The sequence below is a fragment of the Pinus tabuliformis genome, chromosome 5_2 (assembly GCF_031772625.1).
Source record: "Pinus tabuliformis cultivar Carrire ecotype Pingquan chromosome 5_2, CPIR1, whole genome shotgun sequence".
Taxonomy (NCBI): Eukaryota; Viridiplantae; Streptophyta; class Pinopsida; order Pinales; family Pinaceae; genus Pinus; species Pinus tabuliformis.
The window spans coordinates 758831378-758849488 of record NC_142306.1 but is presented as its reverse complement, the minus strand read 5'-3'; the positions used below and the strand labels follow the sequence as shown (position 1 = coordinate 758849488).

The 18111-nt window shown below is 38.7% G+C and overlaps 1 protein-coding gene across 1 annotated transcript; it reads left to right on the top strand.

Moving 5' to 3' along the window:
* Nucleotides 1-245: 245 nt before the first annotated feature.
* Nucleotides 246-8570, top strand: LOC149161494 (L-type lectin-domain containing receptor kinase IV.3-like). The gene is made up of 2 exons (XM_089435529.1): nt 246-1183; nt 7286-8570. Exons 1-2 carry the CDS (start codon nt 322-324, stop codon nt 8383-8385), a joined length of 1962 nt encoding a protein of 653 aa, XP_089291655.1. The 5' UTR covers nt 246-321; the 3' UTR covers nt 8386-8570.
* The last annotated feature ends 9541 nt before the right edge of the window (nt 8571-18111 follow it).

The following is an 18111-nucleotide window of genomic DNA, read 5'->3' as shown; positions in this document are numbered from 1 at the left end:
CTACTGCGTTGATTATATGGCTGGCGATAATGTACTACATAGTACATACTGATTCGAAGAATTCGCCCGGTCCGACCATTTTCTCTAATCCGCCTGGCCTTTGACTCCCCTTTCATACCAGTTTTTCCTATTGCTTCTGTCTTCGATTTTCTCCCGAGAAAGCATGGTGTCGGCGGACTGTACCTATAATATCTCATGTAATGCTGCTTCCATGGTGATAGAGAAAAATACATGGAGTCGTTGAGAAGAAGCACTCTCTCTCCCCATTTTTTAGCAGTATGGGCGATCAGCCTCATTCCCGTAGCCCTCAGCTCCCCCGTCATGCCAGTTTTGCCTACCACTTTTGTCTTCGACGGATTCAATGGAACCAACTTGATCTTGGAGGCAGATGCTTCACTCATTCGCTCCCAATCCGCGGTCGCCCTCACAGATCTAACGCATTGGAAACTCGGCCGAGCGTTGTATTCAACTCCAGTGCAGATGAAAACCAACGACACACTTCCCTCCTTCAGCACTACCTTTGTTTTTAGCATGGTGCATCCCCCCTCTGACAAAGGCGGGCACGGAATGGCCTTCTTCGTCACGCCTTACAAAACTCTCACGGGCAGTCTGCAATCTGAGTATCTGGGCTTACTAAACATTAGTAGCAACGGGAACCCAGACAATCACTTGTTCGCAGTGGAGTTCGATACGGTCCATAGTGTTGAATTGGATGACCCCAATGACAACCACGTGGGCGTGGATATCAACAGCCTCATCTCGGTGAAAACCGCGCTTGCTGGATATTGGAATGGGGAAGACTTCCATGGATTGAGCCTCAACAGCGGACGCAACATACAGGCCTGGATAGATTACAACCATCTACAGAGTCAGCTCAACGTTACCATAACGTTGGCTGGCTTGCCAAGACCGCAGAAGCCCTTAATATCTCAGAAAATCAATCTGCGGAGCGTTCTGCAAGAAAAGATGTTTGTTGGCTTTTCATCGGCTACGGGGAATTTCATAGCAGACCATTACGTTCTCGCGTGGAGCTTCACAACAGAAGGCACGGCACCCCCGCTCGATATCTCTCGTCTCCCTTCATTTGATCACAGGCATGACAAGCATCCGAGAGTGGGGTTCATATTTGGCATTACAGTAACCGCTCTGGTTTTATTGATATTCTCGCTGGCGGTTGCGGTTTGTGTTGGGTATTTTTACACGGAAAAAAAAATACCAAAAACCAAACAAGCAAACACCACAGAGCCAATGCTCTGTTTTCTTTGTTCCAGGATCTTTGCACAGGGAAGCTTTAAATCAAATATACTCATAACAGCCCATTACACAGCCATAAAAATATTTCTATTGATTAAAATATAAAGCCTGAAATAACATTCATCCTCTTTGCTGAGAGGGATTCACCAAAATTACTTTCACCCATCAAAACTCTATTTTCACCTGAGAAATTACTGTGCTGGGTTTACTGCAGTAAAACCAATTTTTACATTTGCTGGTGTAAAACTATTTTTACACATACTGCTGTAAAAATATTTTACACATACAGTAATCTTTACATTACATTCACAATCTCATAAAATACCTGAGCGCTCTTTTCATTTGCATTTCAATGCAAATCCAACCTATAAAAAAAACTTACTCAAAACACATGCGCTCCACTTCGTTTCTTTTCTTCATGCACTACTGTGCAAAACCACACATGGTTTTTGCTACACCTCTGTTTTTACAATACAACACAAAAACATTACAATCTGTTCCTTGTAATTTCTTCGCACTGCTGTGCATACATTTCTGGTTCTCATTCGCTGCTGCCAACACACTCCTATTTTTCATTGCCTCCCGTGTGCCATACAAAAACAATGGTCAACACAATAAAAACAAAATGAGCACATTTCACGTGACTCATTCACATATCAAAAAAAACTTAATACGAAAACACATACGTATTAAATCCTACAACTAACACTTATATGAAAAACTTCACATGCCGTATGTAAACAAATATAAAAAGAAACGTATGGGACGTATGCCCATCACCATATTAAAAGAGCCACACCTAAATCTGCATATCAACATTAAATCTCATGTCCTCTCTTCCACGGCGGTCAACCCATAAGACAAACACTCCACACAACGCATTGAATTGACGCAGGCCCGTGCACCTTCAAGGATCGACGGCTGACAACACGCGAGGAGATCGGACGGCGGAGGTTGATATCAGAAACCATACAACTGCTGAGGTTTACCTCCCGAGAACGTGACGTTGCGTTACGTCAGTGGTAAACCACGTGTCAGCTCTATATGTTCTCAGGTTCGATCGCCGGTTTATTCCTTTCGCCTGAAATCAACCCGAGAGAATCCAGTGCCGTTTTCTGGTCAATCCACGCCGGAAAACTCACGATCACTGCGCTGCCATTGCTGTCACGGTCCGCCTGTAACCTGTAACCTGCTGCAGTTGGAATTAACATTCCAACACTCCCCTTTAATTTCAACTGCTGGGCATTCAATCTTACCCAAACACTTCCTCACATCGAGGGATTCTCCAACTGCTTCTGATGCAGTTCATAAACAAACAATGTTGTCTTCCTCTTAATAGCGGGATTAACCTGAAACTGTGCTTAAGAGCACCTTCCTCATGACAGAGGGATTCACCATTACAATGCGCTGAAGAGCACCTTCCTCATGACAGAGGGATTCACCTGTTATAAAAAACATCTTCCTCTTAACAGAGGGATTTACTAATGACTATGCTGAAAAGCATCATCCTCTTGATAGAGGGATTTACCACACTATGCTGAAAAGCATCTTCCTCTTGACTGAGGGATTCACCATGACACTGTGCTGAAAAGCACCTTCCTCATTAACAGAGGGATTACAAACAGACACTGCTTTACATGCAGTTTCAAAACAAACAATCATTGCACTGCTGTGTGTGCAAACTCATTACATTGTTCTTTTATGCTGCTGTATGTTCTTTGCTGCACTGTTGTGCCATCTTCTTTGCTGCATCTACCCCACACTGCTGTGTCTGCTCCACGCTACTGCGTTTACACCTGCACTGCTCTTACATTTCTTTACAAACTCTGCATTGCTGTGCATTCTTCAAAGACAAAATACTTTGTCTTTTCTGGAACAATTACACTGTCCCAACTTACAAATTTACACTGCTGTGTGTAAACATTTCTTGCACTCACTGCTGTTGCATATATTGCATATCAATTCAATGAACAACAAATTCATTACATTTACCTTTACTGCTGTAAGGAAAATTTCTTTTGCAATTGCTGCTATTCAAAACTTCTTGCTGCTGCATTTTTCATATTCACTGCTGTCCATACCCATAACCATAGACTGTCATCCCTGGGTTTTATTTGCTGCTGCGTTGCCTCTGCAATTTGCACTGTGGCTGCCTTTTGTTTTATCATACTGCTGTGTGCCCATACTCTTGGCACTTCATTCTTCACAAAAAAAATACAGGCTGCTGCCTTTGCTTATGCACCCTTGCTTCACACAATCTTAGTCTTCATTTTTTTTACACAATGCACTACTGTGCAATTCCTTTGGCTTTCTGCTGCCACACACATTCTTATACATCCAGTGTGCATTAAAAATCTGTTGTCCCTGTTTTTCTTTATGCATTTCTTTGCATGATGCATTGCATAAAAAAAACATTACATTTTTTTACTGCTGTGTGAAAGAATTTCATTGCATTCTCAGCCACTGGGCATTTACGTTCTGCTGCGTTTTGCCTTCTTCTCATTTTCTTCTCATTGCTTTGCATTTTCATTTCCAATACAAAGCATTTCATCTGTTGTGCATTACACTCAATCTGCTGTGAGTGTATTCTCTCACTTTGCATAAAAGGAAAACTACATTCCATTGCTATGCATTTCAATGCATGTGCACCACAAAAAAAAATTTCAAACTGTTGTTCTGTGTTCTATCTTCCCACTGCTGTGAGGGTCTCCATGCTTTGCATTTTTCTCTTATCTCGCTGCTGCTCTTTACATTTCAGCGCTGCCATCTTTTCTTCTTTATGCATTTCTGTGCATATTGCATAAAAACAAAGCAAAAACATTGCTGATTTCATCACTGCTGCATATTACCTTTCAGAGGGATTAACAAAGATTTCATTTGCAACTGCTGCGCTGCAATACATCCTCCATCAACAAATGACTGTTAATACAGTTCAGCAAACAAAAAAAAATTCAAGCTCCCCTTTAATGTATGCTTGTCTTCTTTTGGCAGACTCTTCTCAAAACAAATTTAGATCAGCTGCGTTGCTTAAGGGGCTTTCACACTGTATTTCTTTTCTTCTCCATACTTGTGTAACTTTCTTCTTTTGTGTGGGTCTAGCTTGCATAGTAGCCCATCTTAAGTTACAATCCCGTGCCATATGCCCAATGTTATGACACTTGAAACATTCAACATTGTTCATGAATAACATTTCATGATTTCTTCTAAAATTGTTTCTTGGAGATTTTCGGAGACCACAACATTTATCTTTATGAAATGCTCTACAGTCTTTTGCCATGTGACCAAAGTTTGAGAAAGCATAACAATAACCATAAAATGAATTTTGGTACCTGGGAGATGGAGGTTTTCTTGATGCACTTTTGAAGCCTTGCTGCCTTGAGATCCTTTGATGATCACCATTGCCTCTTGCCTTTTTGCCATCAGCTACATTTCTTCTTGGAGCTGATTTTCTACTATTGCTGCCTTCATTTTTCTCCTTGCCTTTGCTGGAACTAGGAGCATCACCATCTCTTTCTGGCTTCTTCACATCTTCTTTGCTTAAAGCATCCTCATCCTTGTTTGAGGGTTCAGCTACATACCCAAGTCCTGATTTATCAAATGGAGATCTCTGATAGCTAAGCATGTCATCCAAAGCTTGAGAGCTCTGCATGATCTTGTTCATCCCTTCAACCTTCTTCCTGAGGAGGACAATTTCTTCTTCCAATCTTTCACACTCATTATTCTTCTTTGTAAGCTGTTCCTCTGTTTCTTCCTTGCAACGAGTAGCTTCAGCTGCTACTACTTTGAAGGAGATAATATCTGTCTTCATTTTGGAGATTTCTTCATCTTTTGTTTGACTGCTCTTCATTTTCTTTTCAGCTCCTTGTGCCTGCTTCTTGGCTTCTTGTAGTTCAGACTTAAGGGAGAAAACCTCTACCTTGTACTATCCAATCTCTTCCACAAGCTTATTCACTCTCTTGTGTCTTTCTTCAAGTTGACTTGTCAAGGCATTTTCCTGCTTCTTTGCCTTGTTCAGTTGATTTGTCATGGATATGACTTCTTCATGATGCTTCCTCTTGCATTCTTCAAGTTCCTTCTTAAACTTGGCAAGCTCTTCATCTCTTTCTTTTACCTGAAGCTTGATGAGGTCAAGCTTTTCATTCTCAGCTTTTATGATGGGTTCTTCTTGACTCATTGTCATGGTCAGTGCTCCCTTTGCATGAAGGTCATGCAGTCTATCCCATATCTCCTTTGCTGATGAATATTTTCCTAGATTCTTCTTCACAGAATCAGGGAGTCCATCCAAGATAGTCTTTGTTGCTTGTGCATCATACTCCATGGATTCTTTATCCATCTTGCTGTCATCAATCACTGACTCCCAGACTTCAATCCCCTCAGACATTAGGAAAGCCCTCATCATTATTTCCCATACATCAAAGTTTCCATCAAACTTTGGGGTTTCAAATAAAATGTATTCAAATGGATTGCCTTCTATTTTAGTAGAGGAGGGAGACACATTTTTAACAGGCTTGGAGGCTTTCTTCTTTGACCTTGCCATTCTTATCTAGGCTTCAAATACTTGACTGTGTTTTCTTTTAAATCACTGACTGTTTCTATAACAGTAACACAGTGGAAAGCTTTGAGAAATACCTTACCCCTTTTGGCTGTGGCTTCACACTGCTGGAGAGGTTTGACTGCTGCAACAACACCTTCCTTCAGCTTCTTTGAGTCTTCAAAGAGCCTGGACTAGCTCTGATACCACTGTTGGGTATTTTTACACGGGAAAAAAAAATACCAAAAACCAAACAAGCAAACACCACAGAGCCAATGCTCTGTTTTCTTTGTTCCAGGATCTTTGCACAGGGAAGCTTTAAATCAAATATACTCATAACAGCCCATTACACAGCCATAAAAATATTTCTATTGATTAAAATATAAAGCCTGAAATAACATTCATCCTCTTTGCTGAGAGGGATTCACCAAAATTACTTTCACCCATCAAAACTCTGTTTTCACCTGAGAAATTACTGTGCTGGGTTTACTGCAGTAAAACCCATTTTTACATTTGCTGGTGTAAAACTATTTTTACACATACTGCTGTAAAAATATTTTACACATACAGTAATCTTTACATTACATTCACAATCTCATAAAATACCTGAGCGCTCTTTTCATTTGCATTTCAATGCAAATCCAACCTATAAAAAAAACTTACTCAAAACACATGCGCTCCACTTTGTTTCTTTTCTTCATGCACTACTGTGCAAAACCACACATGGTTTTTGCTACACCTCTGTTTTTACAATACAACACAAAAACATTACAATCTGTTCCTTGTAATTTCTTCGCACTGCTGTGCATACATTTCTGGTTCTCATTCGCTGCTGCCAACACACTCCTATTTTTCATTGCCTCCCGTGTGCCATACAAAAACAATGGTCAACAGAATAAAAACAAAATGAGCACATTTCACGTGACTCATTCACATATCAAAAAAAACTTAATACGAAAACACATACGTATTAAATCCTACAACTAACACTTATATGAAAAACTTCACATGCCGTATGTAAACAAATATAAAAAGAAACGTATGGGACGTATGCCCATCACCATATTAAAAGAGCCACACCTAAATCTGCATATCAACATTAAATCTCATGTCCTCTCTTCCACGGCGGTCAACCCATAAGACAAACACTCCACACAACGCATTGAATTGACGCAGGCCCGTGCACCTTCAAGGATCGACGGCTGACAACACGCGAGGAGATCGGACGGCGGAGGTTGATATCGGAAACCATACAACTGCTGAGGTTTACCTCCCGAGAACGTGACGTTGCGTTACGTCAGTGGTAAACCACGTGTCAGCTCTATATGTTCTCGGGTTCGATCGCCGGTTTATTCCTTTCGCCTGAAATCAACCCGAGAGAATCCGGTGCCGTTTTCTGGTCAATCCACGCCGGAAAACTCACGATCACTGCGCTGCCATTGCTGTCACGGTCCGCCTGTAACCTGTAACCTGCTGCAGTTGGAATTAACATTCCAACAGTTTGGTTTCTTAAAAAAGCCAAGAACAGAGAAACGATCGAAAAATGGGAGGAAGAGTTCTGGCCTCATAGATTCGCTTACAAGGATCTGAGCATCGCCACGAATGGGTTCAAAGACGAGAACATTTTGGGGCAAGGGGGTTTTGGCAAGGTGTACAGAGGCGTTCTCCCGTCCAGCGGCCAGGAAATCGCAGTGAAATGTATGACGAAGGAGTTCACGGAGGGAATGAAGGGTTTCGTGGCAGAGATCTCCACCATGGGCCGAATGCAGCACAGGAACCTGGTTCAGCTCCGGGGGTGGTGCAGGATGCAGAAGCAGCTATTCATCGTTTACGACTACATGTCCAACGGTAGTCTGGATAAGCTCATATTTGGGAACCTGAAAACCATCCTGCCATGGCCTCAGAGATACGCGATCTTGAAGGGTGTGGCTGCGGGGCTGCTTTATCTGCACGAAGAATGGGAGAAGAGGGTCATCCACAGAGACATCAAGTCGAGCAACGTGCTGTTGGATTCGGAGCTAAACGGGCGGCTGGGGGATTTCGGCCTCGCCCGGTTGTGTGAACACAGTGAAAACCCGCAGACGACTCGAGTGATGGGAACGTTGGGGTACATAGCGCCGGAGCTCACATGGACAGGGAAGGCTACGCCGAGCTCGGACGTGTTCAGCTTTGGCGTTCTGCTGTTGGAAGTGGCGTGCGGGAGGAAGCCCGTGGATCTATCCGCGGGCGACGAACGAGTGGTTTTGGTGGAGTGGGTTCGGGAGCTATACGCCCAAGCGAGACTGCTAGATGCGGCGGATCCGAAGCTGGGGAATGAATACGACGCAGGCGAGATGGACAAGGTGTTGAAACTAGGATTATTGTGCTCCAATACCGAGCCCGAGGCAAGGTTAGGGATACGGAGAGTGTGTCAAATTCTGGCAGGTGAAGCTACGCTCCCTGACGTCCATATGGCTGCATTCATGGATGAGTGTAGTGTAGAAGTTATTGAGTGTGCCGCAATCGCTGATCCTCAGGACAGGCTTCTTGAAGAAACTCTGAGGGGAAGCCGGTCAAACGGATGGCTCAATTCAACATCTCTAAGCGACGTTCCGGTGTGATGATAAAAGTAGAAAGAAAACTTCGCCAAAATTCTGTAGAGGGTTTTAGTTCATGCCGCAGCGAGATGATGTCAACGAAACACAAGTCCAGTTACTTGAGTGCAGACCCTTTTTTTTTTAAGTTTGTATGTATCAAGGCGTATCAAAATAAAACTAGCAACACTCTGATAGAACGGTAGATGAGTGTACAGTGATTTAGAACGGTAGATGAGTGTAGAGGGATATAACGGTAGATGAGTGTAGAGTGATTTAGAGGTACATTGTAAGAAATAAGGATCTGGATGGGAAGAAATGAAAAATCAAGAGGTCAGAGTAATGAGTAATGGGAAGAAATTGGAATATAGATATTTTAAAAGAAATTTTGCATTCAAAATAAATAATTGGAACAAATTATTTAGGTAAAATTGTTAATTGGAACAAATTAAAATAATTTAGGTAAAATTGTTAATTGTAAGTGATTGCTTTGAGTGTACTATTTATCTGAAAAGCAAACCCATTTGAATATATTGAAAGAATTTGTAAGGCTATAAAAGTTATTCATCTCTGTTGTCTTTAAAGGTATTTTAGTTTATTGTATCTCAAATCTTGTTTGATCAAACTTATTCCTTAAGTAAATAATTGGAATATATGCCAGATTATCAAACAATATAATTTGGAGATGTGTTATTTTTATCAGCATCTAAAATGTTAAAGGGGTTTTTTGTTATTTTTTTATTACGGTGAATTGGTTTTTTGATTTAATATTTTGGGAAATTGTCAAAGAATATAATTTGGAGATGAGTTATTTTCATCATCTAAAATGTTAAAGGGATCTTTTGTTATTTTTTTTATTATGGTGAATTGGTTTTTTTATTTAATATTTTGGGATTGTTGGGCAAATTACTAATTGTTTTCATTATTGTCTGATAAGTTCTTATCATATTCCATGCCATTTCTATGATTTTGTCATGGTTCGAACCTCCTCATTGTTAGGTTTTATTTTTATAGTTGAATGGTGTATACTTTTTTTTGGCATTGTTCATGTCTTATTATATGGGAACCTAATGCACGGAAGATAATAGCAATTTAATTTTACATTCAAATATACAGTTTTTTAGAGTTGTGAATCCATGTTTTTCATGTTTACATTCAAATATACAATTTTTTAGAGTTGTGAATCCATGTTTTTCATGTTGCATTTCTTTTTAGACGGACAAAATCTTGTTATACAGGGTATCATCATGCTTATAATTTTGATCTTCTCTACAAAAACAGTCTCTCCTAGGACTATCTCTGTTTGAGCTATAAACTTTTGGTAGTCAGCAAAAACATTGATATTAAGCAGTATATCACTAAAAATGATATGTGAATATGATTTTGAGGGACATGAAGAGTGTGAGATCAAACTTATATAAGTTTTGCTTTTGATTGTTCCTCTTTTGGCAGTAGTGGCTTGAATTGAGGATTTTGTTACCACCCATTCAACTCTATATAAGAACCTGAAATAGTAGGAAGATGTCCATATGACATTAGAAGTTGCTTGATTATAAGGTTTCTTTAATAAAATGCTATAAATTGCCTCTTTGTTGGTTGCTACAATATAAGGGCATCCACATGTTGTGATCTTCATCAATAATGAGGACATTTACAAGCATTACAAGCATTATCTTATCAAGTGTCATAATCCATTATACATTTTTCTATCTCGTTTAATGTTCAATGGGGAATTAATTGTACTTTGAAGAAGATATTTGAAATGGTTTTTCTTAGAATAATCCTTAGGTTTCTTCAACGTTTAATCTCATGACAAAATAAGAAACTTTCCATTTTTTGTAATGGGGAACCATGCATATTTTCTTTTTTTGTGCCTTAGTTGAATTTCAACGCAGCACAAGTTGCAATAATATGGGTAAAATCGTAAAAAAAATATAGCTAGCACAGTGCAGTTGAAGAGTTTAAATAGTTCAAGAAACTTTGCATAGAAATAACATAAAAGATAACATATGAATACACCATGTTATTGTCTTTTTCTCATCATACCAAGTTCTTGGAGCTTTTGCATCTTGTAAAGAATAAGGGAACAAAAGGAGTGTAAAATAAAATGCACATTTTCTTCTTTTCGGTTTTCATTAAAGTCGACCATATTGCACAATTTCCAATTACATGGGTAAAATCATTAAAAAGAACTAGTTAGAACAAATTACAGTTAAAGATCATAAATAGTTGTGGACCACACTGCAAATGTTGCCTCTCCACCATGGCCCTTTTCAAATTCTGCCTCTAAGGTCCAAAATTTTGTAATTGGTGAGTAGCTCCAACATCAGTAGATATATAAGGCCAACATTTTCCTAATGGCGGCATGTTCTCTCCCTTTTTAAGCTACTCTCCATTTCGTTTTGAGCCCTAATGTCTTGTCCACAAACAAGGGAGGTAGTTTCCAAACCAATTTGCATAGCTACTTGAAGAAAATTACCAGTCTTTACGTATCTGTGAATCATTTTGACTCTCAATGAATAATCTATTTGGCTAAAAATATCCAATTTCATTAAATTCTATGATCAAAGCTACAAGATCGACTTGATAATAGGGTCGTAGTACTAGGCTTCACACTACCCTTTAGAATCATGAATAGTAGAATTGAAAATTAAAGGCATCATTCATAGTTGTGATTTGAAGGGATTAAACCAATTTAAATGGTAGTTAATTTAACGAGTAATTATTATTGGTTGAGATATTTCCTTAAGAAATATTTGGGGCATTTTCTCTCATTGTGAAGATGGTGCTTAAAGTGTTAGGTGGTAAGGTTTTAGTTTGGAGTGTGTGGGATCAAGTGCCTCTGCAAGCGAAGAAGATGAGGAAGTGGGTTGTGCCAATTGCTCTATTACTACTCATCATTCTCACATTTATCTTGCATCATAATCCCCATCTTAGAGCCAATGCGCAGGAAGCGAGCCTTGCAGATGAGAATGCTAGTCCTCCGAAGGTGAAGGAAAGCATAGCTGGAGCCATTCCATATGCACTCTCTACTCATGCAAATGTTGCACAGAGGGAGTCAAAGTCTATTTCCCAGAAGACATTATGGGGCATTGCCTAGAAATTGGAGTTGCAAGCAGAGGTTTCGAGTTTGATGGATATCCTCATCAACTCTCTCTACATCAAAATTGATATGTTCTTGCGATAACTCATCTCAAATGTCTCAAATGTTTTGGTTTTTTGGCCCTCATAAACAAGAATGTGTTAGGAGAAGGCGACAATACCAAGCCTGACATCAATATCAATTTGTATAAAGAAAAAAATATACTTTCAATCCGAGATTGTGGGATAGGAATAACTAAGGAGGACCATTATCTATATGTATGTATGTATGCATGCATGTATATGTATATGTATGTATACATATACATATACATACATACATACATACATACATACATGCATGCATGCATTCATAGAGATAATAATTTTACCTGATGAGGGTAAATCCCAACAAAGACCGTGGGCTAAGGTGTTGCGCCCACCACCTTGTTATAGATAAAGAAGTAAATATTGGTGGTGGCATAGTTGTCTTTTGCATGCATAAGCATGCAACTTGACCTCAAGGTGGAGACGATGGCTTACGAACTAATGCATTTTTCCTTTGCTGTGATTTGTTTTCAAGGATGTGTAGGGAGACAACAATGAGACCCCCTATGTCAGGAGCAATGGTTGGGAGGAAAGTGTTGAGAAATCTATATGACAACACTTACAATGATTCCTCTTACTTGATAATTTCTTGTGATGTTATATTAACTTCTTCTTCTATTTCCTATTATTTTCTCTTGCATCAAACAATTACCAAAACTATAAAACTATGAAGATCATAAAAATAATGAACACAAGATGCAGGCTCTCAGCCATAGCAAAACCACTATCTTAATGGAAAACCCAGTCCAAATCATTCTCTTCTTATAGAAACAACTTCAAATGAGAAATCCAAGACCAAAAAACCTAGACCAAGGCCTCCTCCAAGCACCAAGTGAGCCCTCCAAGAAAAACCCTTCCAACTAGTTAAAGTCAAACCAAGTGAAAAAGGGTCAAAACCATCCAGAACAACTGCGAACTCAAAAATTTTGGTCCCTAACATCTAAATTTCGGACCTACCATAGATTTGCAACTTCCCCCTACAACATCTCATAATATCACATGTGTGAAATAAAATAGTCCAAAAACTAGATTAGAACTTCAATCTTCCTTCCGCCTTGCTTCAACTTATCTCTCCTTTGACTTTCTTCGCTTCTTCCTTGAATTTCTCACTCTACTATTGCACATTGAACTTCTTATTAGAAGGGTTTCTAATGAGGTCGAAATCACTTGTATTTATACCCTTTTCAAGGAGTTGAATAACCTCTTCTAGAAAGACATGGACTTGTAGGACCAACTTGGTCTTGGAGGTCAATATTGACAATTTTGACAGAAAAATAATTCCTCTTTCTTGTTATAAATAGCCCAATAGGGTCTTATACACAGGACAAAGACTCTCTTGACTCATGACACATCTCTTATTGACTTGAAAAATCCAAGGGTCATGAAATGCATCCTAGACCTAGATGACCACTTAAATAGAGCATGAAACCCATGCTTGAAAAATAATAATTTTATTTCTTCTTTTGATAGATATATAAGATATGCAGAATGGAATGAATACAATGACAATTTTGAAGACCGAACATGGTTACATTTTCAACACCTCCTTTTAACTAGAGAGGTATTCATAATTGTACAACCGGTACAAGGACTCTGTGAAGAGTTCTCATAAGAAGAGTATCATAAACATCATGCACAATGTTAGGGATATAAATACCATCTAGGCTAACTTCCAGGGTATCAACCCATCTAGGTACTGTATAGGATACCTACCAATGTACCATCCCAACAAGCATACAAGTTTAATCTAGGCTACCTGCCAAGACACTAGGTGTCATCTAGGCTACCCGCTAAGACACCAACCTTAACAGGGTTCTATGTATCATCTAGGCTAATTTCCAAGATACCAACTCAACAAGGATCCAGGTGTCATGTAGGCTACCTGCCAAGACATTAGGTTTCATCTAGGCTACATGACTTATAGTTTTTTGGGCATATGGTATTGATAAGGCATGGCATTGGCCCATGGTATTGTAAGGAAGCTTATTTACATAGTAATAATCTCTATAGTAAAGTGGATGTAAATATTGTTTAATGGCGGTGAATCCCAACACAAATTATGGGTTAAGATGTTGTGCCTGCCAGCCTGTTACAAGCAAAGGAGTAAATCTTTGGATTGGCGTGGCTGTCCATTTGCATACATGAACATGCAACTTGATCTCAAGGTGGAGTCGATGGCTTACAACATAATGTGTTTTTCGTGTGGTGTGATTTGTTTTCAAGGTGTATAGGGAGGCAAAAACTAGACCCCCTGTGTCAGGAATAATGGTTGGGAGGAAAGTGTTGAGAAATATATATGTGAACACTTAGGGTGATTTCTCTTACTTAATAATTTCTTGTGATATTATATTAACTTTTTCTTCTATTTCCTAATATTTTCTCTTTCATCAAACAATTAGCAAAACCATAAAACAATGAAGATCATAAAAACAATGAACACAAGATGTAGGCTCTCAGCTAGGGAAAAACCCCTATCTTAAGGGAAAATGTTACAGGTCTATTTGGGCACATCACTCCCAACATTCAGATCAGTACTTTTAGGGCTCATCAAACCCTAATTCAGTTGCTACATGCCCTAGACAAGTCATCACATTGAATGCCATCATTCTTGAGAGTTTCCTAGCATGAAGACATCCTGAAATGACTCCTTGAGGGACCAATGCAGCCTTGGTTAGAGGTAAATGCACTGCATATCACTTAGGCCCATTCAAGCCTACTCTACAGAGCACCTAAGGCCACTTTGACCTACACTGGGCAAGATTGAGCGAAATCTTCATAGGGTTCTAGGAGTATTCCTACATTCTAGACCATTCTAGAATATTCCCACTTTTTATCCTCTCCTATGAGCTCAAAATTAGATATGGAATGAATCAAATAACCTCCTATTCTCTCACCCCTTCCTCCATGGAAACTAAATCCCAAATTGGAAAGCCATTCAATGCCCAATTTATGACAAAACCACCTCCATTTCCCTATAAATTGAGCACTCATCATCGTGATCAGGGGCTGGACTATGAATAATTTGTGAGGAGATATTGTTGGTTTGAGGTTTGAGATTGTAAGCAAGTATTATTATACTGCTAGAGTGTTGTGCTTTTGGTGTGATGAAGGATGGAAATCAAGCTAGATGAGTGACACAACATCAGAATTCTTTGGTTGTAACTCTTCCTTCTAATTAATAAAGTTGTTTACACCTTTTCCCATATTCTTGTCTTTATGTATGATGATTATATGTGTAAATGCTTTTGATTCGATTTTCTTATAGTAGATAGATCTCTTTCTTTGATTGGTTTTGGTCCTTTTTCTATGATTGCAGGTACTTATCGAGCGAATTTAGTTCGAGAAGGTGCGACGGGAGCTATTCAAAGGAGACAAAAGGAAGCAAAAGATAACAAGTAGGTCCCTTGTCTTATTTATCTTCTATAGGAAAAGGTTAAACTCTTTAAATCTATTGTTCTAGGTGTAGCTACCCACCTAGGGAAATTGTATTTATCCGTAGATGCAAAATTCCACATAACACCCCGAGAAAAACAGGGAGACCTATAAAGAAAACAAAGAAATGTAACCAGCACGAGGTCAGGAGATGGTAAAAGATGGGAGTCATAAGAGGATGCATCTAGTCATCCAAAAAAAAATCACTAAGGTAGATGAAACATAGTAAAATGAAAACTAAAAACCAAAATAACCCTCTGCCTCAGAAATATCACATAAACCTCGGCACCCAACCTAAGATCTGGCCCATCAACTGCGTGGCTACCCCACACTTGCTCCATGCAACATTTGTCTCCAAAATCATTCAACACCACAAGGTCCTAAGTCATCCATTTTTGTTTTTGTCCAAATTTCATACCAATCACCACCTCCCTTTTCCCCTATTTGGATGTACATGCCTAGGAACTTGTGTCAATTTATTGGAAACTTCAGTGAGACTTATTGAACTGATCGTTAGTAAGTAACCATCCCACCTAACATCCCTTACAATCTCTTTTGCATATGATAATTCAAGAACATAACTCTTAAACGTACCAACAATACCTTCTCGGCAGGGACATAACAACTACAATGGCACTTGTTATATTTTACTAAGATTTCAAACTATTTATTTATTTGTTAAGTTTTATAATTTTAAATAATTGGAATGATAATATTTTTATAGATAGTTTAGTTTATTCTTGTATACAACTATTTTTTTGAATTTGAATGATTATATATATTTATATAAGGATACACAACCGTTAAATCCAATGATATATATTCACACCTACATAACATTTAATGCACTACTATGCGATGTATATTTTTTTCCTCAGTAAATGGTGTACCAACCATGTAGATAAAAAATGTAACCTCTTTCAGTTAATGGTACTTTGGTCACTTATTAATCTATACTATTAGGTTGACTTGACTCAGACATAGAGTTAAAGTTGTTTATTCTGGAGTACATTGTTTTCATGCATGTGGTATTTGTGATCCATGGTATTGCATGTAATGAAGCCTATAAATACACTAGGAAACCTCCATTGTAAGGTTCATTTTGATCATGCAATAAATATATTACAATATGTTTTTTCCCTTATTGTGGTTTGCCAAAATTAATTTCTTGTCATGATTTATGCATGTTGTTGTTATGTGTGACAAGTTTCTTATCATTTATTTCTCTTATATTTTTATCTCTAACAATTGATGTCAAAGCCAAGAGATCATGGCCTATATAAAGTGGTTGTGGTACCAAATGTTGGTGCATTATATGTTGAGCTTAAAATTAATAGAGAGAGGACCAATTGGGATCTGATTGTGGATGCAATTGGCATGAGAGAAAATAAAGGTTTGGTAGGGTGTTATGTAGCCACAAAAGCAAGATTTGGAGAGGAGATCACTTGGTGTGCCAAAGCATGAGAATGATAGCATAAGTGCCATGAAAACAAAAAAAAGGAAAATAATATTGGAGATGGAAATTTGTAAACTAAATGGGAATATGACTATAAGAGTTAGTTAAGCAATTGTACCCTTGCTGGTAAAGTCTAGATGTAGACCTAGGTGTTAGTTAAACCTGATTCAATCATAGATTCAAAATTGTTTAGTCTATTCATGACCCATGGTATTGTACGAAATGAAGCCTATAAATAGGATAGGAAACCTCCATTGTAAGGTGTATTTAGACTATGTAATAGATCTACTACAATTTGGTTTTTCCTTGATTGGGATTTTCCCAAAAAATTTGTGTCATGATTTATATATTTTTTTCAAGGAAAATCATTTTCTCTCTCAACCCAAAGGTGAGAGTGAGGGTCAATACAAAAATATTGATAGGCACATAGCCATTACATCAATGTTTCTCATCTTCATGTCACTCGAAGGGAATTGAACCTAGGTGTGGGATATAACAACCATTCTACACAACCACACTATTGATTTCTGGTAGCATCGGATGTGCTCTAAGCCTCAAAATTTGTAGGAAAGCTAGGACACATGTATTCCACAATACCCAAAAATAGTTTTGGGAAATTCCACTCAGAATCCATTTTATTAAAATAATTAATTATTTTTAATGGGTGCCTAAGTCTAAACTTAGGAAATTAAAATAATCAAAGGGTATTAATCTAACTATGGGTGAAACTTTTAGAACAAGACAAGGATCAAGCCAAAATGATCTAAGCCATTGATTAGGATCTAATCTAGGTCGTTGGTGGGCTCCAGCATTGCAGCAATAATGCTGAGCCTCCTGTCACTCCCTTCTTTACTTTTATCAACTCGGTAGTTCGTAACAAACTTGGAAGCTACGATGCTGTATGCACAAGTACTAGCTCTTACCGCAGCTGTCACTTGGTCAGCTGGCACAAGTCTGCTAGGAGCTTAATCCAACTTCTATGAGCTCTGAGAAGAAGCTTTTTAACTAATGGACGAAAGCTAACTCAAAGAAGGCTGATCTACTTACAGAAAGAAACTGGAAAGCTAAAAGGAAACGTAAACCTTAGCAAACCCTAATTTTACCAGCTAGCCCTACTGATGCAACAAAGAGGATGCAAGCTACTGAAAGAGATGCCATTGAATTCTAGGAAGGTAAAATACATGTGTCTAAGCTACTTCTACAGTAACATCTGAAAAAAAAAACATCTTTTTGTATTTTTGAATAAGTTGCCAGAATTATCATGCATGCGATTTAACTGTTTTTTACTGTGCAGAGGTGGATTGGCGAGAGGAAATGCTTGGAGGAGGTCGGGAAGGTTCAGAGAGGGCCTAAGGGGTCCCTAACACCCTTCCAGAGAGTTTCACAGAGTTTGGCTATCAAGAAACCTCATTCGTGAGCTTCTACAGGAAGTCTGCAGGGGTTCTACAGGATGTTCTGGAATTTCTACAGGATGTCTGTAATTTTCTACAGGATGCTCAGAAATGGGATTTTGGAGGATGGATGGAGAGAGAAAGGTGAAGGAGTGAGTATGGAGGTAGGACAGGGGTGTGAGGAGGTCCAGGACTTGGTGGATGGAGCTGAGGAGAGATGAAGATGGTTGGATTTGTTCAAAGAGGAGTGAAGCAATGTTGCACAAAAATTAGGGTTATGTGAGC